The sequence below is a fragment of the Kryptolebias marmoratus genome, linkage group LG4 (assembly GCF_001649575.2).
Source record: "Kryptolebias marmoratus isolate JLee-2015 linkage group LG4, ASM164957v2, whole genome shotgun sequence".
Classification (NCBI taxonomy): Eukaryota; Metazoa; Chordata; class Actinopteri; order Cyprinodontiformes; family Rivulidae; genus Kryptolebias; species Kryptolebias marmoratus.
In genome coordinates this window covers 1,346,961-1,368,373 of record NC_051433.1, presented here as the reverse complement: position 1 = coordinate 1,368,373, position 21,413 = coordinate 1,346,961, and the positions used below count along the sequence as shown (strand labels likewise).

The 21,413-nt window shown below is 43.5% G+C and overlaps 1 protein-coding gene across 4 annotated transcripts; it reads left to right on the top strand.

Moving 5' to 3' along the window:
- Positions 1-6: 6 nt before the first annotated feature.
- On the top strand, positions 7-21,177 carry si:dkeyp-87e7.4 (uncharacterized protein LOC557283 homolog). 4 transcript variants are annotated; one of them, XM_037975192.1, is made up of 3 exons: positions 7-165; positions 296-435; positions 17,000-21,177. In XM_037975192.1, exons 2-3 carry the CDS (start codon positions 365-367, stop codon positions 18,057-18,059), a joined length of 1,131 nt encoding a protein of 376 aa, XP_037831120.1. In that variant the 5' UTR covers positions 7-165; positions 296-364; the 3' UTR covers positions 18,060-21,177. The 4 variants fall into 4 exon arrangements, with proteins under 4 accessions (XP_037831120.1, XP_037831119.1, XP_017295269.1 ...); XM_037975191.1 differs by having other exon boundaries at positions 7-435; XM_017439780.3 differs by lacking the exons at positions 7-165; positions 296-435 and adding an exon at positions 4,867-5,008.
- Positions 21,178-21,413: the final 236 nt, after the last annotated feature.

Here is a 21,413-nt window from a genome sequence, read left to right as displayed (position 1 = left end):
GGCCCTGGGCTAGGGTTAGGGTCTCCTCAGTATGTGAGGGGTCAGGGCTTTTTGGCCCTGGGCTAGGGTTAGGATCTCCTCATGGTTGAAGGGGTTAGGGCCTTTTGGCCCTGACCAAGCTGCCTGGACTGCCCACTCTCCTGATGTTTGAGATCCTCACTGAAGGTAAGGATCAGGTTTGTTCAGACCTGTGGAGGAGACAGAGAGGAGAAGCAGGAGGTCTAACAGGATGGATGATCTGAGGAGCAAACTCCTGTCCTTACCTTCACTTTCCTGGTCTGGGGACATCTGCCAGGTGTCCACGGTGATTCACATCACCTCACTCACTCCGACGCCTCAGCTAGGAGCCTCAAGCTGCTTGAAGATGAATTCCACACCGTCCCTCAGCTGCTGCACGCAGGCAGAACATGAGATTAGAAGGATGACTCTTGGCAGGTTGGTATAACCCTGGAGTGATGCTGGAAAGGTGAGAGTGGCTGCAGCAGGTGAGGGACCACACACACAGAGATGTTTATTTTGTTCCTTTTTCAGGGACGCTCTCTCTCAGACACACACAGATCCTCTGAGGCAGTTGTTGGTTCTGACAGCCTCCAGAACAGAGTCCACCGGGCCTTTGTTCGCTACTGCAGATCTTAAGAGGAAAACTAATTAAAAATGACCTCCAGCTCTGCAAATCAGTTTTACTGTTTCCTGAATTATTGCCCAATGTCTCCCCCTGCAGCTGAGCACTAACCACATCTGTGAATTACATCTTATTCTTCAGATTTATACTTAGTTCAATAACCGACCCTCAGTCTGTTTTACTTTGTTGAAACTCAGCCATTGTTATGCTGCACATGGTGACCACAGTTAACTCCGAGTTTGTCTCATGTGATCCCAGCTGACACGTGAGCTGCAAGTCGTCTGAATTTGCCTGCACTGTAGTGGTGTTTTACAGAACCAAAATACGCCGACAGTTTCCCCAAAAAGACGTGTTTTTTGTCCATTGCAATCTCAGTGTGGGAAATGACATAATTCTGAGTTTTGACATCTTACTTACAGATTTCCCTGTGTGGAGGAAGTTTAATTTGATGAATTTATAATCAAATTTTCCTCCCAGTTTCCATTAAAGCACAGAATTAAATCGGCCGAGGAGATTCAGAGTTAAACTCTGCCATGAAATAAAACCGGATCAGACCCGTGTCACTTATCAGAACTTCATCCTGCCTGAGTCCCGACAGTTTGACAGAACCGTCGGCTCAGCAGTCTCAGCTGATCTCATTTCTGCTCCTGCTGTTTCAGCTGCATCCTCAGCTTCCTCCGCACGTCCGAGCTCACGCTGCCGCGCAACTTTAAGGAGACGGAGCTGCTTCGGAGGGAGGCAGACTTTTATCACATCGAGCCCCTGATTCGGTGCCTGGGAGACCCCAAACCGCTGCTGCCCTACTCCTTTGACACCTTCCAGGAGGTGATGGAGCTGACCGGCACCAGGAAGCTCTCCAAATACTCATCACCACCAAGGGCTCTGGTTGTCTGCTGGTGTAGATCAGTCCTCCAGGACAAAATCCAAAAAAAGGTTTATCAGTTCAAAAATCAGAGCATTCAACCTGGACCTCAGTCTCAGGTGAAGATGATCAAATTTACATCCCAGCCGGAGCGGAGACAGGAAGAACTGAACAGACATGTTTCCACCATAACTGAGTCTGAGAGCTGATAAAATAAGACTAAATCAAACCAAACTGATAATATTTTATTTTAGCCAACAGACTCTGTTTCCTTCAAGGCTGTAAAAAATACTTCTACAAATGAAGGCAAATGTGATCAGAGGTCAAACTGCTTTTCTGTAAGAATATATTTATGTTTCGAAGGTTGGAGGGAAAATAGGTTAACCCTTTCCAGTCGAACCAAACTGGGGCTCTTCTGTCCATCTCTAAATGGATGCAGCTTTTTTTTTTTTACCAAATTCTGATTTTAGTCACTCGTTTCCATCTTTGTTCAAATCTAAACTCAAGTGAACAAAAACACTCAACAGATTCCACTGTGTCATTATTTATTAAACAAAAATGAAATGTTAAAGCTGTGTGTGAAACCTCAGAGAAGCAGCTGCTGCTGCCCATCAATCTGAGAAGGGTCAAAGGTAATTTCCAAACTATCTGGAGTCCATCGTTCTACAGAGAGAAAGAATATTCACAAGAGGACAGCTGCTGATTCACCCTGAAGGTCAGACCATGCAGTGCTCAGAGAAATGAGCTCCAGCTCAGACTCTACAGGCCTCAGTCAGCAGGTCAAAGGTCAAAGGTCAAAGCCTCTTCTCTCTAAAAACAACATGGCAGCTCGACTTAGGTTCACCTGAAGAAACCAGAAGACTTCTGGAGCAGAACCAGACCAGGGGACAGATGTTTACCCAGAATACACTGCAGCTGTCAGCATGGTGGTGGAGGGCTGATGGTTTGGGCTGATTCTGGAGTCAGATGTGAGGCCATCTGTCCGACAAACAGGACAATGATCCCAAACACAGCAGCTAATCTACAACAGAACGGTCCAGAACCAGAACCAGAACGTCAGAGAGCTGAAGCAACTCCTCCACAACCATGAGAGAGACAAACAGGAACCCACTGAGAGTTCTGCTGCTGGAGGAGGTTCTGCTGGGTCAGGAGCTGGAACCAGGTTCTGTTGGGTCAGGAGCTGGAACCAGGTTCTGTTGGGTCAGGAGCAGAACCAGGTTCTGTTGGAACCAGGTTCTGTTGGGTCAGGAGCTGGAACCAGATTCTGCTGGGTCAGGAGCTGGAACCAGGTTCTGTTTAATTACAGCACTAAGATGATGCTCTGCTGAGAAACTTTGGGTCCTGACATTTATACAGATGTTACTTTGATCACCTACATTAAACATTGACCAAATACTCCCGCTTAATGGCTCCCTGCCAAAATACAAACACGATGATGCATCTTAAAGACATTCGTATTGAAGGTGACTAGACGTCTTGTCTTGTATTCAAAGCAGTTCTTCAGTTCTGAGGAGTTCCTGGTTTACAAGTTGTTGTTGAGACACTCATACCAACATGGCCATTAGAGGCACATGAGTCATGGACCCGTGAGTCGTTTGGGTCATTGTCGTTTGTAAAGACCAACATGACGTGTTTTAGTCTCCTGTTTCAAAGTGTGAAGGGTTGTGAAAGCACCTGAGGAGAGTCATGGATAAAAACCTTTCAAATGGGGCGTGAAACGTCTTCGAAAACCAAAGAAGAGGTCTGGTTCTGATTTAGGAATGTCCTGACCGGAATGACTGATTTGGATGTGTACAGAAAAAGAAATTAGCTGTAAAACTAAGATGGTTGATGCTTAATGTGACATTTGAAGTGCACTTTTTGTTTAAATACAATTTTTAAAAATAATTTCTAGTGAAGACAATAAAATAAATACCCCCGGCTTTCAGCCGTTCATCAGTGACTGGATGAATACCAGTAGCTTAGTTTGTTGGAATTAATTGTTCGAATCGGACAGAAAATACCATTGGAGTTTCAGTTTTTGGCTTCCTGAAAGATAAAACCTTCCTCAGATTTGAATCCACAAGGTCTGATGTGGGAATTCCTATTAGAACTGTTTGGATCACTTCAAAGGGAAGCGCCACTCCGACCATCGTTACTGCGGTGGACTGGTTTCATGCCAAAAAACAGAATCTTCTGCCAGCAGCAGTTCTAACTATTTTTAATTTTAAAAGAAAGTCAAATGGAGAGGAGGACATCTCCACGGAGAAGGAGAGGAGAAACAGGAAGTTTTCCTTCTGACAGGAAGTGAGCGTGCTGTCATTAAAAGTCTGAGCTGCTTACAGGCTGACAGCCTGAGATCAGTTTGTGATTCAGAGGAAAAAATATAAAAAATTCATGTCTGATAGTCTGAACCTGCTGTTGGTTAGTTTACTCTGGTGTGAGAGTTTATAAACGATACTCTGAAGCACGCTCACATTGTTTACGAGTTAGCATCCGGTTAGCTTCGAGTTAGCAACGTTAGCATCATGTAAGCTTCAAGTTAGCAACGTTAGCATCAGGTTAGCTTTGAGTTAGCATCGTTAGCTACCTCCTGCCGTTTTTATCTTGACTTGCAGTGTCATGTACTGATGTCATAACAACAATCTGGGGCTAATCGATTCTTATTGAGCCACGTTCCCAACTCGGTCGTTATGTGCGTTGTTTTGTCGGCCATGTCGGCCACCATGTCCTGGTGATCATCAGAATTTGAACCTGAAGAGTTTTAACCTGATCCAACCATTTGTTCATGTTCATACTGGTGTAGTTGTTTATCCACTACTCCCACGAAGTCTTCTGGCATTTCTTCGTGTCCAGAAAAGGCTTCTTCTTCCATTTCTACTCGTAAACAACCGGAGAGTAGCGACGTGATGACCGGCTCCACCCCACAAATCACCCACTTTGGAAATTATTGACTTAAACACTAAAACAGTTAATTTAAGTTTTAGTTCAGAAAAACGAGTCCCTGGAATGTTGTGTGGATGTGTTTGACTAAATAACATTCATGAAATGTCGATTTTTTTTAGATTTGATTTCAGTTCAGCTTTAAGTCAACATATGATCTCAATTACCTTGAGATATCGACACTAAAAGAGATTTCTAAACATGTCCTCCTTCAGCTACCGTAGTTGTGTCGATTTTTATGAGAAGCAAAAATTTTGCTAAGCCCCGCCCAGCTGTGACCTCATGCTGCACTTCAAGTTTGGGGAAATAATTGTTGACCTCTATGAACAGGTAGCTCCCTGAGTGTTGCTGCTTCATTGTCTTTGAGTTCCTGTGTGTTTGTCTTTTTTTTTGGGGGGGGGGGGGCATTTTTTTAACCACTTGTGCCCGTTCCCCACCCCCACCCCTCGGCGGGGTTAATGAGCCCGCCTCCCCGCTCTGTCCCCGGCAGCCTCCGCCTCTTTCTGCTGGTCTGTCATCCACACCGCTGTTGTTGCAGCCATTTTGCTGTGGAGCTTCGACACAGCGGCAACCGGAGGATGCCGAGGCACCGCCGTTGAAAGGTAAATACGCCTTTTTTGTCCCTAAAACGCTCATAAATCCGGGTCGGTCGCATTTCCCGGCGGGGGGACGCGCCGGGCGGCGGCGAGGCGAGCCGAGGCCCGGCGGCCGGAGGGGCTGAGGCAGCCCGAGGAACTGCTCTCACAGACGGGAAGATCGCTGGCAGAGAGTCGGGCCACCGCAGCTCCGAGCGGCGACTTTAACAAGTCCGTGTGAAAAATGGCGGCGTCCCTCACCGACCGAATAAAAGTTATAAATGAGCTTTTTCCCCCGGCTGCTGTGCGAGAAACGTGTCTGAATGTGGTTCCTGGTAAAGTGCGCAGAAAAGCGGTGTTTGTTCCCCGCGGCCGGACAGGGGGCGCTCGCGAGCTGCTCGGCTAGCATCGCCGTTTAATCGCGTCTTAGCTAAGCTATATTTAGCGCAGCTGACTTTCTTTCACTGTTCTGGCTCCTTTGTTCTTTTAGCCTAGTAAACATGGGATTTTGTCTGGTTTGTCGAATTTTGGGAGGGTTTTATTTCATAGACTTTGTCCTAAAGGAAGTGTAGACGCGTAACGCAGAATGAATACACTAGCATCAATTAAAATACACTGCCGGGTAGTTTTACGAGAGTTGATCCAAATAAGACGCCAAATTTGTTTGTAAAATCCCGAGGAACGGGTGCCAGAGAGACCAGGTCAGAGGTCAACCAGGAATTGGGGTCCGACGCCTAAACCGTAAATGTTAGCGTTCCCGTTTATTTCTTAGTTATGGCTTCAAAATGTTCCCTTGACTCGTAGAGAAGACATTAGCAAACAGAGACGTGTTTTTATTGTTGTGGCACTTCGTAACGCGTGAATCGAGCCCATTGACCGTTTATAGAACCCAAAGATAAAGCCCGGAAGAATCCAGCATCCCCATAGACTGGCTTTAAACCCCGCCCCCTCCATGAAAACAGACTTTACTTCGCCCATGTTCAAAAATAAAAAAATTCAGGTGTTGATCCATGTAAGCTAATATTGAAATTTTCTCATAGGTTCAGCTGTAACGACTTATTTTATACGCAACAGTAAGGTTGTGACCCCAAGATTGGTTAGTAGGCGGGGCTTAAAGCACAGCATTTCTAGTGTTCCACCCGTAAACCATTGACTATTTTAAAAAATGACAAAACATGTTTTTTGCATGGACAAGACCAACATTTTGGGTCTTGTCCATTATTTAAGTTATGTTTCGTGTTCAGCTTTTCGCTGCCAACAAAATCGTGGATAACGTATGAAGTCCAGAGCTGCACCTTTAGCCTTTATGGTTTAACCAAGTGTTAGTATTTAGTAAATATGTGCACATACTTACTAAATACACTGTTTAAAATAATCATACTGAGCCTTGAGTCTCAGACAAACGGTTGTTGTGTGAAAACGAAGTCGTATTTAAAACATTTTGAACCATGAGTGGCAGGACTTTTTATGTTTCTACAGTTTTATCTTGAAGGTTTAAGATAAGACTCTTAGCTTCCAGTTTAAGAGATACAATTTTTATCTCAGATACATTAAAAGTCTATAAAAGTTTGGGTGGATGCAGTCTGTAATTGTTGGGGTTATGAGAGAAAACCGTACTCTTCGTTTTGAGGGACACTGCAGATAAATGCTTACTTTTTGATTTATAATTTACACATGTACTAAAGTTTATTTATAAAATTGTACTTGGTGTTAGCAAGTATCGATGCTAGTACTGATAAATGCTATTACATTTCTAGCAATTGCTGTGAGAATGTATTAACTCCTTAAGCGGAGCCAGGACGACAGTAGTCTTCCAAAAGTGCCATTTGTTGAGCGGTGAGATCGTCAGGATCCTCTTCTGCTTCATGACAGACTTTCTGCTGCTGTTAGCGCACTCGCTGAACTCGGCATTGTGTTGGTTTTTTAGATGCTTTATCAAATTGTTTGTGGTGAAGGTGATAGAAGTCGTCCCTCCTCTTCACAGCTGCTCTTCTGTGTCTAAAACACCGCCACGTTGCTTCTTTCTTCTTCTTCTTCTGGTGGCGTTTATTAAAACATAATATCTTTGTTGGAGGTAACAAAGGGGTCACTTGTGACCTTGAAATCAATAGGCATCATCCCTGACCCATGAGGTGACATTTCTACGTTACACGATTGCAGAGTTACAGATCAGGATCACGTGACCTTGACCTTGACTTGTTTCTAGATCGCCACCAAAATGTAATCACTTGTTCCTTGTGCCGTGTCTGACGTTTCCTGAAAATGTCATGAAAATCCGTTCATAACTTTTTGAGTAATCTCGTACACAGACGGACAAACACTACCAAAAACACTCTCCTTGGCGAAGGTAAAAACCTGCCTCCGCTCGGCTGCTGTTGTTCCAGTTTTACCACTTTGACCGCTCAACGGAGAGGTGAATGTCACACTGCTGTACTGTAATGTTACTGTGGTATTAAAACGGTTTTAAGAGCATGAATACACGCTCATGATATCGGACCAATCCCAGATACTTATATTGGCTCATCCCTAACCTCTACCTCTGACATGGATGTACAAAACGTTGGGCACATGTGTCCGGCTCCGTTCCTCAGGGGACGATCTCCTGCATGTTTTAGATATGTTCTTGATTTAAAACACCTGGTTTAAATGAATGACTTCAGGACGTGCTTCTGGAGAACTTGATGATTTGGTGAGGAGATAATGAAACCATTTGAATCAGGTGTGTTGGAGCAGAAAAACCTAAAACTTCCAGGGCAGAGGAGCCTTGAGGCCTGGAGTTTGACCCCCCTGATGTAGGGTAAGGCTAAGGAGTTTGGGTTGGGGGTGGAGGTAAATTAGTCTTCAGTCTAAGAGGTTTCCTGTGATTCTCTTGGTCCGACATGTTTCCTGCTAGTTAGCATTGACCTTATTAGCCGTTGTTCAACATAGAACTACAAAACTACGATGCCACTTCACACATTGTTCATCAGTTTAATTCAGTTCAGTTTATGTATTTAGGACCGGATCACAACCAAACTGATCTCTGGTGGATTAACAGGACAGCAGTTCATCTGTTAGTTGGATAAATGCATCATCACAGCTCAGTCCCCGCAGTGCCAGGTCCATTTCAACGTCCAGCTCTTCTTTTATATAGTGAGGTTTTAGATTCAATGAAATTTAAAACCTAAACAAGGTTTTAACAAAGACCTTTGACCCTGTTTCCTTGAAATCAATAGGGATCATCCAGCTGTGCAGTTCAAGACTTCTACGTTATATGGTTGCAGAGTTGGAACATGGGTCACCTGTGACTTTGACCTTTGACCTTGACCAGATCACTCCGAAAACATCTTCACCTGTTTGTCGTGACAACCGCAACATTTCCTGAAAGTTTCATCCACATCTGTTTGTTGGTTTTTAAGTAATCTTACTAACAGGCAGACAAACACTAACCGAAACGTAACCACCTCACCGCCGGAGGTAATGATAGAAATATTTACAAATAAAAACATGGAGAGCAGAGCAAGCAAAGACAGAAGAGGGAGGAAATGTGGTCAATTTATCCTCCAGCAGTCTAAGCTTACAGCATCAGAACTAAAGGATAGCTCAGGAAACCCAACCCACCCCTAACTATAGGATTTATCAAACAGGAAAGTCTTAAACGTAGACAGGATGTCAGCCTCACGGACAGGAACTGGAAGTTGGAGCCTGAGAACTGAAAGTTCTGCCTCCTTTTAGAACCTCTAGGAACCACAAGGAAACCTGCAGTTTGAGAGCTAAGTGCTCTGTTAGGAAAAATATGGAGTAATAAGAGCTTTGGTTGTTGATAGCTTTGGAAGTTAGGAGTAAGATTTCAAATTTGATTTTGAATTTGGTTTAATGAACACGTCTGGTTGTTGTAAGGGAGCAAACATCTGTACGATGACAGGGGAGTTGAGAAACCTGTCTTAACGCTGCAGGAGGAGGAAGGAGCTTTCTGGAAGTTCTGATCCAAGTGTCTCGTGGACGATAAACGGTGTGTGTGAAAACGAACAGCTTGTGAAACGACTTTGTGACTTCCTATGAAGTATGCCGGAGCCGTAACTGAACTCTGGCAGCAGCATTTTGTGTCAACTGAAGACTTTTAAAAAAGTTTTTGGACACCCAGATAATAAAGAATTACAATAGTCCAGTCTAGATGTGATGAATGCATCTTTTCTGTACCATTTTGAGACTAGATGTTTCTAATTTTAGTGATTTTGTTCAGGTGGATATATGCTGGTATAGATTCCTAATCATCCAGGACATGGTAAACCTAAAAAAATAAAACCAACTTGACTTGTATTCTGTAGATGTTTTGTTTCTCATCCGAGGAGCGGGTGAAGTTTGAGGTTTTAAAGCTGAGATGTTCTGTAATCTGGATTCACCTGCAGATTAACTCACTTTCCTAACAATAGAGGCTCATTAGGGTCCTTGTTAGCCTGACTCACTGATGGGTGATGAAGGTGTTGATTGGAATGAAACTGACTGGGGATCAGGCTTAAGGCTCCATTATAGGTTTTTGAAAGCTGAAATCTGAGATGACTTTCTCTGTTTAATGTTGGTTTCTCTCTTTGGACAAAAATGGCTTCATTCACCACCCTCTCAAACTATCTGTCTTCTCAGTCCAAAATATGAACATTTTGGTCCTCAAAAGTTTCCCTTATTCTTGAGGTGTAGGAGCTCAGCTGAGTCCTGTCCTGAAGAGCTGCTCATGCCTGTGTTGAGCCATGCATCTGTGGAGAAGGTGTTTGGTTTCTCCAATATGGAGGTCTGACCTGCAGACACCACACCTCTGTCTGTGTCCTCAGGATGGACCAGCCTCTTTGTCCTCAGGATGGACCAGCCTCTTTGTCCTCAGGATGGACCAGCCTCTTTGTCCTCAGGATGGACCAGCCTCTTTGTCCTCAGGATGGACCAGCCTCTTTGTCCTCAGGGTGGAACAGCCTCTGCCTCAGAGTCCTGTTGGGTTTGAAATGGACCTGGATGTTGTGTTTGGAGAAAATCCTTCTTAATTTCTCGGCCACTGCAGAAACATCAGGGATGACAATGTTTCTCTGTCTGTTCTTCTACTTGTTCTGTTCAGTGGTATGTGGCAGCTTGTTGTCATTAGTGTCCTCTCTGGTGAACTTGATGTTGTTGTCAACAGAGTTGATGTGTCTGGTGAACGCTTCTACTTCCTTAGCTTGGATTTGGACCCAGATATCGTCCACATATCTGAGCCAATGGCTCGGTGTAGCTCCATCAAAGGAGTTCAGGGCTCTCTGTTCCACTTCCTCCATGTACAGATTGGCCACAAGTCCACTGTCCAATGGGACAAGTATGGCCACATGTCCACTGTCCAACGGGACAAGTATGGCCGCAAGTCCACTGTCCAACGGGACAAGTATGGCCGCAAGTCCACTGTCCAACGGGACAAGTATGGCCACATGTCCACTGTCTGAGGACAAGAGAACAGGAGAACTCTGGTTCGGATCACTTCAAAGAGAAGCACCGCTCCGACCCTCGTTACTGCTAAAAACAAGTTGTTTAAGTTTTATGTCAGAAAAACGTGTGTACGTGTTTGACTAAATAACCTTCATGAAATGTCAATTTTTTTTAAAGATTTGATTTCAGTTCACCTTTAAAGATGATAATTTACGGATCTAGATCACAAAGGGTTTTCTTGTATGTTAGCAGGCTATCTGTCCAGGTTAAATAAAATTCTTCCATGTTAGCGAAGCACCATTTTCTTTCCAACTTTCTAGCTGCCTGTTTTAAAGAACTTAGCTCTGAATTAAACCAAGGAGCCATCTTCCTCTGACTGATCACTTTCTTTTTCAGAGGAGCAACTTTATCAAGTGATGTTTGCAGTGAAGTTATAATATTATCAACAAGATGATCTAAGCTGCTGCTCTCTGTTGCATTACTCTGCAAGACGGAGGAGAAGAATAATAAAGAGATTCTTTAAATTTGGTTCCAGCGTTCTCTGAGAAACATCGACTATGAGGTTTCCTCTCAGTGGCTGCGTAATCAACGTAAGGTTCTTAAAAATGCTCAGACAGAACAGGATTGTGAGGATGTATTATCAAGTCTTTATATGTCAGAACCAGATCAAGAGTCTGATGAAGAAGAACTCTGAGACTGTGTTATAATTTAGTCCAGACTTCAAGCTTTACACCAGTTTTTAAATTGTCTCGATAGGCCGAGGAAAACCTGATAAATAATTCACAACACATTTTTCTTTCTGAAAATCGTCTTATTTGAAGCATTAGAGGGAGAGGCAGTGAAGCTGGAGAGTCTCTGAGAGAAAACTCCCCCATCCTCCGTCCGATCTCACCCCCAATCCCCGCGAATAAAAGACCCCCCCCCATCTGACCGAGGCTCAACGTTATCTGTCAAACTACCAAAAATCTACAGGAAGAAGAAGAAAGAGGCGCAAAATATAAAGGAAGTTCGGCGATGCCAAAAAACAAAAAACAAAACGGTGAGCTTTGAGTTTTGTGATATTTAGCGTGTTTGTGTTTTACAGTTTGGGTGTCGTTTTGTGTGTTTAGTGTTAAATTTAGTCAGTTTTATAAATAATGAGGCGATTTTTGAACGTGGAGCTCCAGCTTCTGTTGGAGACCCAGACCCAGAGATGATGGAAGCTCAGAGGAAGAGATGATGATGATAATAATAAAAAACAGTCTGAGACAGACAGGGAGGACTTTGTTGATGAACCCGTTGGTCTATTATTGTTTTTAGAGAAGGATCACTGGAAACAGAATCACATTTTGTCTGTCCTCCTTCCAGCCAAGAGACAGATTCAGATCCATGTTTTGGAAGCAGATTTTGAGCAGCCATCAGGATGTATTTTGTCACATTTACCTAAGTGATGCTGCATGAGCAGGGCTGAAAATCCAACATGATCTTTGCAAACAAATCAACATTAGTTTCAGGGACCTCCGATTGGTGTAACCGTCTCTGTGAAAAACAATCTGACTGTAAACATCTTACAAACATGAGATTTATTCCTTTAAAAAACATAAATAAAGGTCATTGGTTCTGGGCTCAGATCAGGTTTTGAGTTTGACCCCTGAGGTCAAAGGTCACGCAGCTCGGTTTAATTGACGCTTCGTTCTGAAGTCTGAAGAGATTCGTTAAGAACCAGACAGCTGGGATAAAACCACCAACTGTTCTGAATAAAAGGCATCTTTCCAGCAGATATTTTCTCAGAGTTATTATTAAAATGTTGTCTGTTGAGCAGAAAGTGTTGTTACTCCTAACAAACGTAAAATTATTGATTTAAAGCCAGATTACTGTAATTAGATTAAATTAAGATTAATCTAAAACTAAGCAGTATTTTTATCTTGATTAATTTAATGACAAATCTATTGATTCTGCAATTAATCTATTTGACTCAAAATCAACAATTTTATTAATTTATTTTTCATCATTGTTTACGTTTAATTTGTGATATACTGTAAAATGCCAAAAATACAGATTTAAAAAGCCAGCCTTAGCTTGACACAAAAAGAAAACAAATCTCTTTAAATATTTATGTATTTAGAAATAAAAAGCTGAAATATTTAGCGTAATGTAAGGATTAATGAGAATACCTCTGCAGGTTGTTTCCAAACAGAAGCAGCTTGGAGCGTCTCCACCGGGGTAGTTTATTTTGAAAGGATATTCAAAGAAAGATTTACAACTTTTAATAACTCGCATCCCTTTTGAGACGCAGCAAACTGCAGAGAAATCTTTTTTTTTGTACAAATTCAGATTAAAATGGAATAATAGAGACGTTAATGTTCTATAACTTAGCTCACATCATGCATGAATTTTGTGTATTATTCATAAAATTGTCTGGTTTAATTTATATTTATTTAGTTAGTGACATCTACACAACCAATTATTCTTTAAACGGATGTGTTGAGTTTTGTCTCTTCGTATTCAATCAACAGGATGATTTTTCTACAGCCGACAGAAAAGGATTTTTACTTTAAATACCAAATGAAATGAAGGTTGTTTTTCCTGCCGTTTCCTCTTGTTGTGCTTCTCTAAGTGAAGGAAACCTTCCGGGGCGAACAAACGGTCGTCTTCTTGTCAGTTAGCTTGAAGTTCTCGAGGATTTGACTATAAATATCCATGCACGTTTTCGATGGCGTCCATTTTGTTGCCCGCTCACGGCCGTAAATCCCCGCTTGTACGTCTACAACCTGCAAACTTTGAGTCTATCCAATTTAAAACTAATTTCTTTTAGCTGCAGCTCACAGCTCTATGAACGTTGAGCTGTAATTTGTCGTAGTTTCTAAGAAGCACCAACAGATCGCACATCAGGGTTCAAACCTCTGACATGTTTAAGATGTAAAACCATCACTGGAAAGATGGGACACTCCTTCAGAGGAAATGTATATATAAAGTTTGACCTGAATGAGCTCAAGCAAATTTATATATGTTTAGGTTTTATTTTGTGTAAAAATGACACCATCTGAAAGAGCATATAATCCTAATCTACCTCTAAAGTTTCTCTGCTGTAGCACTGGGAAATCCCGTTGTATAATGTTTGGCGTCATTATGAAGCTCGGGCATCACCCTTTTTTAATAAAAATCGAGTTTTCAAACCGGCTTCCTGGTGATAAATCACCAAATTTCAACAAACTGCGTCTCATTTTGAAGCTTCTGAGGCGGAGAGTTTGAAAATAATAACTCCATATTGGAAAACCTCCTGATAGTGACTCATTTTTCCAGAACAGGTCACGGCTTAACTCTATGTGGCTTTCCGTCAAGAAGTCAGACTAACGAGGCCGCTGGTTTAATTCCTCAGCAGGTGCAGAGCTTTTTCTGCCGTTTTGTGGCGGTTCGAGGAGTCTGATTACACGGCTGCTGACGGCGGACTAACTTCCCCCTGTGAGCAATAATCAGGCTGCTTGTGTGATCACAGCTGCAGCAGGACTCGGGTAGCCTCTCTATTAAACCACCTCGCAGATAACTCTCATACAGGCAAAGTTTTTCTGCTCGGTGCGTTTCAACGGTAAAAATAAATAAAATCTAAAGTCACAACCTTCCTTTAAGTACATATTGAGCTCAAAGACGGCTTGTATTGTGTTTCCATGTGATAATAGTTACAGAAACATAAGATTTAGGGTTCTTAGTTCTCAGAACGCTTGCAGGACTTTCAGAACCATGAAATTGGTTAAACAAACCAAAGGTTTCCATCTGTGACCCGTTAGGTTGGATTTTTGTGAAACAGTTTAATTAGATTTTTAAACTAGGCTCATGTTTGTTCAGTTCTTCAAGTAATATCCATATATCCACTGAAACGGCAAACCTGTGTGTGTCAGAATATGAAGAGGTGAAGACCCAGCAAATCCCCACACAGGCGCAGATAAATATATTGGTACCAACAAAAAGCTTTGGTTCTTGTCAACATTAATTTTGGTGGATTCCTGTTTTTTTTTTTATGGAGCCTTCTGGTTTTCTTCCATCATTCTTTAAAACGTGACAGATGGTCCGATCAGGAGTTCAGCTTGGATGATTTCCTCGGCTCTTTTTTTACAATCTATCCATCCGTTCAACCCGAGGTTTCATTTCCTCGTGCGTCCACGTCCTGGAAGGTCAGCTGCGGTCCAGTGAACCTTCCACTTTTTAATAATCTTGTCAGCTGTGGTCAGAGGAACATGAAGCTGCTTGGAGATGTTCCTGTAGCCTTTAGCTTTGACACAGACATCTGTAATCTTCTCTCTGAGCTCCTGAAACGGCTCAGAGAGGAGAACCAAACCAAACCACCCAGAGGCTGTTTGTTGTTTCAACAGGCTGATGGGAAGCTTGAAGGCTCCTGAGACACTAATTAAGGTCTAACACTTAGTTTGAAACATGACTGTAATACAAAGATTAATAGATTCTTTAAGGGGACCAACAATTTATCAGCATCTGTAGGTAAAAATAATCCAAACCAGTCTAAATAAACTGCAGCTGTTTGGGTCTATCCTGAGGACACAAACTGAGCGTTCTGCTGTCTGCAGGTCAGACGCAGGAGATCAGCTCTTCAGGACAGGACACGTTGTTTAAAGGAGTTAATTCATTATGTCATTGTTTCGTCCGTTACAAATTTTATTGTGTTGCGCTTCGTGTCGACCCAGCTGATCTCTGCTCCACGCCTCTTTTGGTTCCCCTTCATTCCTGAAAGCTCACGTCTGTGCAGGGCGTGTCCGGCTTCATCAGTGGTTTGGGAAGCAGCAGAACGACAAGACTGGTCTTTGTGGCCATTTTGTGAAAGTCTCTAATGACCCTCAGGAGGGAGGGGAGGGAGAATAATCTGCTTATGAATCGTACTGGGTGGGAAAAAACCCTGGAGCATCTCCAGGTCTGAATTGAGAAAGCTTCCTGAATGGGGTGTGAAATGTCTTCAACTACAGAATAAAAGTCCAGTTGGTTTTTATTTTTTTTGGGTTTTGTCATGTCCTGGATGACTGATAATCTACACCAGCACCATGTCACTAACCTCCGAGCTCTGGATCAGTGGTTCGAGGAGTTGTCCTCCTCAGGGACAGCTGGAGGTTCGATTCCTCCAGTATGCCTCACCGAAGTGTCCTTGGTCAAGACACTGAACCCCTCACTGCCTCCGATGTGTCCCATCAGGGTCTGAACGTGATCTCAATCACTCCATAGATGATTTATTCAGATTAGCTTTGTAGAGATGTAGCAGAGAGCTGGATGGATAAATGAGGCACAGAAAGCACTTAGTGACCTGCTGCTCTACAAGTACAGTCCATTTACTACCACCATCCTTCCACTTCTTATACACTTCATTCATCAAAACACATTCTTTCTCTTTGTTTAGCTCATCGCTTCGTCACTTAAACCGGAAGGGATCGATCTTTTTAACTTATCATATCTTTTATAACTCTGTAAGACCTAAAAACTAACACAAGAATTGAAAGTTTTGTCTTGTCGATTCACAGTCAACGTCCTCTGACGTTAGAACTGAAGATGTTTCCATCGTTTTAATGGTTTGTGACAGAAACATCAGGCACTAGGACCATGCAGTCCCATCACTCCAGCTGTGCAGTGAGGGCAGCTGACTCTGTAGCTACGTACTGTGAGGAAGAGTCTGTTTTTAATTTAGCCCCTTTGTGAAGTGAAGTGAGATTCATTTATATAACACTTTTCAGCAACAAGGCGATCCAAAGTGCTTTACAACAGAAATAAAAACAGAATCCAATACAGCAGGTACAGAATGAAACACTAAAAAAGAAAAAAAAAACACATCAAACGTATAATCTAAATGAAATATAGGATAACCTAAGTTGGAGTGAGAGAGATGACTCAGAAACAGAGGAAAGTGTGTGTTTGTTAGAGGCGGTGGAAGACGATGTGGTGCATGTTGCACGAGTGTGTGTGTGTGTGTGTTTGCAGATAAGTCCATGGATCACGTCACAGAGGCCATTGTCTTTGATAATGATGGAATGTTTATCAGCCAGCCCAGAGCAGATCCACAGATGTCCTCAGGCAGAGGGAGCAGAGCATCTTGTTTGCATAAAATCCAGGGAGAATTTGAGATAACTGACCAAGCTCAGCCTGGGGGAGCCAGATTCACAAACAAACAATAATTGTTTTGGGTCAGGCAGACTTGTTTTCTGTCTGCCTTGAAAAGTCTCAATGGTGAATCCAAACAGCCAAATTCCAGGACCATTCCGCCTGATTCGAGCGAGCAACTTCCTCAAGATGTAACCCATATTATGAGTTCCAGAACCGCAATTCAGTCCAACTTGCGATTCAGCTCCCAGAGACAGAGAGAACAGAGTTGGACCTCCCTGAGTCCACACAGCTTCAATGAGGAGTTTGAAGGTCATCTATAGCTGAAGAGCCGTCCTGAGGTCTGAAATCAGACGGGAGAGGACGGTCAGTTCAGTTTGTGGCTCAAGCTTTTTTCTGAAAAATCTTGTTTCATTTCATGGGTTGAGTGTCTCATTCCACCCGTGTGACCATCAGAGTCCTGGATTCCTCAGCATTTCTTCAGATGTTTTCTGGTTTGTACTTACTGTGACCTTTTTCTGTTTGCAGATCTAAAAACATGGCTGACGCACCTCAAGGTCCCATGGTCAGCCGGCCGTTGGCGTTCGCCAATGAGGAGCGGAGGGCTGTTCACTCCTGGTCTCGGATCTCGTCAGCGGGTCACAATGTCCTCCTGGACGCTCTGAAGATCTTCAGCCCAATGTCCCGAGACCTTTCCAACACCGAGGAGCTGGTGAGCTTCCTGCAGGAGCTGAGCGAGGAGGGCCACAAGCCCAGCGTGCTGCGCAGCCAGGACGTCTACCGCTACCGGTCCTGCACGAGTCAGCCCCTGACCGAAGACATGCTGAAGCTGGCCAGCAAGAACGTCAGGCCCACCACCAAGAAGAGGAAGAGAAAGCCCCAGATCAAGAAGAGGGAGGTGCATCCGTCCTGGAACATGTCAGAGAGGAGCAGCCCCAGGATTCAAGGAATCCGGCCTCCTGAGATGTTGGTGAACCATCACGCCATGGTTTACAGCCGGACGCCCAGTCGAACTGTAGAGCTGTCGCAGGTGGACCTGCAGCCGTGCCTCAGACTGACCAACATTGAAGGTCTGTCTGGCTTCCACACGGCAAGACTCCAGATCCAGACTGTGTGGGACTCTGAGATGAGCTCTGTTACCTTTCCGCCGCAGCCGCACCCCCCAACACTTTCAGGAATACCTTCTCAGCCTTCTCAGAACGGTGACGGGGCGTCCACCAGAGCCGTGGCCTTGTTCAGCCAGAAGAACCTGTCTTGTCCGATTCGGTTGGACGGCGCCCTCATCGGAGACTCGGCTCCGGTCTTCTATGCCAACGGTCGGGTGTTCCCGCAGGCCCACACGGACCTGACCAGCAACGGCTGGAGGGGCAACGGCCTCCACCGAGAGGTTCGGGGATCAAAGGACCTGAGAGACAACTGGAAGGACAAGAAAGGCTTCAGGCAGAAAGTCATCAAAGTGGACGACTCTCGCTCTGTGGCTGAGGCCTGCAGGAAAGCCCAGAAGATCCTGCAGGTCAACCTTTCCCCGGTGATACAGATCCACCCTCTCAACCACGTGCTGAGAGACTTCAGATTTCAGCAGAAGTGAATGCCCCCCTCCCTGAAAACAGAACCTCCTTTAGCAGGTGTTAGTGTTTTTCATTCGTTAGCCTCCACCCGGCCATGTCTCACGTGGGTTTCTGTGGTGGCTGCTGGAGATCAGAGTTTGGATGTGGGGCTGAAAGGCATTTACAGATAGGTGATGCTTTTCCTAGCAGGCTGGGAAATGTCTGTCCGTCCGGCAGCTGCGGGTACGTTCTCACTGTCAACACATTGTTTACGCCACACCAAACCTTAAAACAACACCCTGAGTCCGCCAGCCGCCCGGCAGAGGTGGAGGTGGAAGTCCTGGCGTTCAGTGTGCGTCGCTGTTTAAATATTTAAGTTCACTTAAACTAAAGCAAAATGTATTTGAAACTTAGGTGTTTGTTTTTTACTTTTAGCGATAACCGTGTTCTATCTGCCACAAATTATCTCCAGAGAGGATTAAAAACGAAGCTGCTGTTGGGAGAAAAGTATCAAATTTCCTTAAAATAACTGATTATAACTAAAAGGAAGGATGAAGAGTTTGTCTTCCTGTTTATAAAGTTTCTGTCTCCACTGGAAGTCGGGGTGGCTCTGGGAGAGGGAGCACTGCAGAAAAAAGCTAAATTGGAGCTAAAGTTATTCACAAAGTGTTCCTTTTGTTCGATTCATCCGACAGACAAACAAAAAATGTTTCATGTTCTGAAAATGGGAGTTACCAAACTCACCTGTGAGAAAACAGCAGACTGGAGATTTAATGTTTTCTAAATATCAGCCTGATGGTTCAGATTAATCCTGATAGTTGATTCGGTTTAAAGGGACAGTTCAGACAGTTTGAAGTGGGGCGATGTGGAGAAGTGATGAACAGTTAATATCTTACCTGTTGTAGATCGCTCTTTGAATGATCTCAGTTTCGTTTAACATATCAGCAAATGATCAAAGTCAGACGGCGGCGGAATCGGGATAAAGGCAGACAGAAAAACACGTAAAAATGGCGCCTTATTATGATTATTATTGTTGTTGTTTAAGAGTTCCTCGTTTCGAAGTATGAGCTGAAACATAAAAGGTTCTGGACTTTATGAAACAGGGCAGTTTAAGTTTACTAACGTGGTTTTACAGATATATTGATCTGCAGCTCTGAAGTGTGGGTCTGCACTTGATGTAAACACTGAGTCATGTGACCGACCAGCATCAGGCTGGTCGGAGCCTGTAGGTAGTTAGCAGCTGGTCACATTAACCTTTAACAGGAGGAAGATTTGGTGTGAGTTTTGTGTCTTTAGGGTCCAGTCTTTATGATTTTACAGCGACTAACTTTAAGGTGAACTTACAGAAACTTTAAACGTAAAAAACATAAAAATATATAAATAAATAAACACACAGGTTGGTCGTCGTGTCATTGTCTCTCCTTCACAGATCCACCACTTTTATTCCATCATTGAGTTTGGAAGTTGAAGTTGTTTTAAGATGGAAAAAGTTGCTTTAGCGCCTGTTGCTTTTGGATTAGTCGTTAGCTTGTTAGCCTGTCGGGCTCCGAGTTTCAGCTTAGTTTTCACCTCCAGTCGGCTCAAGGTTTTAAAAAGAGTTTTACAGATCTCTGTTTCATGTGGACCGCAGGTTCAAACGCAGCAGAAAGTCTTTAGGTTTTTAAAAACATCCGGTGTAGTGTAGAAGTCTGCTAGGCTCATGAGCTAAAGGCTAGTCGGAACGTGGCCAAAGAGGCTTTCATATCAGTTCAGCCAAACTTTAATCCATGTTTTTATTCACTTACCATCAGTTCTACATCTCAGCTCAGAGATTTAAAGATATTCCTGCAGGAAGTGGCTCCAGGCTGCACCAGAACTGCTACAACTAGCTGCTGCTGTTTCTTACTCCTCCAAATAACCACAGAACGCCGATTAAATAATTTGGGAAAGCAAAAATAACAGCCATGTGAAGAGCGCCAAAAAATGGTGAAATGAAATGTAATATTTACGACGGCATTAAATACGTTAGCTGTTAGCCGCTAGCCGCTAGCCGTTAGCTGTTAGCCGTTAGCTCGTCAATCCAGCCCAAATCTTTATCCAAACTGAGGTTGTTCAAAGAGCTATCTACATCAGGTAAGATAGTTATTGTTTCCCTGCTGCAAATCATCTAAACGTTTCTTTTAAGCTGTGGGTGTAAAACCAAACTTCACTGATTTCTGTCCACCAGCATTAAAGAACCATCTTTGTTTCTGACTGCAGTAAACCGGACCATCCATCCAACCCCCCCGGATGTGACGAACCTCTTCATAGCTCGTTGTGAATTTAAAGCATTTTTCAGGGCAGCTGAAGTTTCGTTGTTTGCTGTTCCTGAACACAACAGAATGTTTTGTTGCAGCATTAAGATCTCATTAGAAAGAACTTGTAAAAGTCCAGACTGGTTTTTGCTACCGGTGCTAACTTTGTGACGTTGGTGCTCGCTCAGAATGTCATTATTTCTCCTTCAGATCTTTGCAACAAGCGAGCAGCGACTCGTTGGGGTTTGGTAGCTCTGCTGCCCCCTGCAGGTTGGGAGGATCACGCCAGACCGCCTCCTGTTCTTTCCAACGTGTTGATACTGTGAGGAACCCGTCTTCATGTCATCTGTGACACAACTCTGTATTCTTTGTAACAAACCCCGTTTCACCGGACAGAAGCATTCTTCCTCTGTGGTCATGTTCAGAAAAAGTAGCCGAACGTAAAGTTTTAAATTCATCTTTCCAGATTATTTCAGATCAGCAGACAGTCAGGAAAAAGCAAGTTGGCTTTTCTTTCAAATTTATTATTTCTTTTTAGCATAAAACTGTTTTTTCTTTGATAAAACTACTTTTTTTTTTTTAATGGCCAATCTTGGTTTTCAGAAACTAGAATCTTTTGAATGAAACAGATTTTCTGTCTGAGTTCAGAGTTCATCACAGGTCAGTCGATAAGAAACTCGCTGGGTGACCATCCTGACAGATTTCCACGTCCGGTCCGGTCTGATTTCCTGTTGGTTAGTCTCCTAACCTGTTCCCCTCTTCAGTCAGATTCATGCCTTTTTCTAGATCTTACGTTTGTCTTGTATGTGCAACATTTGTATTATAATGTATTTCCTACATGATCTTTGAAAACATTTTTGTTCAATAAAATATGACCTGAAAAGTATTTTCACTCCACCTGCCTTCACTTGTAGGAAATCTCCGGACGTATTCCGTGTAAGTTCGGGAAGTAAAACTTCCTGACGATGTGATCAGATCCAACGCTGAAGTCGGGTTTTTCTAATCTTTCTTCTTTGCCAAGCTGAGCACAGAGATGCTGTCAAGACTTAGTTGGTCCACCAGGCAGGGTCGCAACGATGCACGATACACTGGGTACCTGCAGGGTACCTACAGGGACCACCC

What these genes read in the sequence shown, in the direction of transcription:
- si:dkeyp-87e7.4 (XM_037975191.1), top strand. Translation starts at nt 230, where the DNA reads ATGGATGATCTGAGGAGCAAACTCCTGTCCTTACCTTCACTTTCCTGG. An exon ending in AGAAGGATGACTCTTGGCAG is followed by an intron (nt 436 to 16,999) that starts GTTGGTATAACC and finishes TTCTGTTTGCAG; the next exon opens with ATCTAAAAACATGGCTGACG.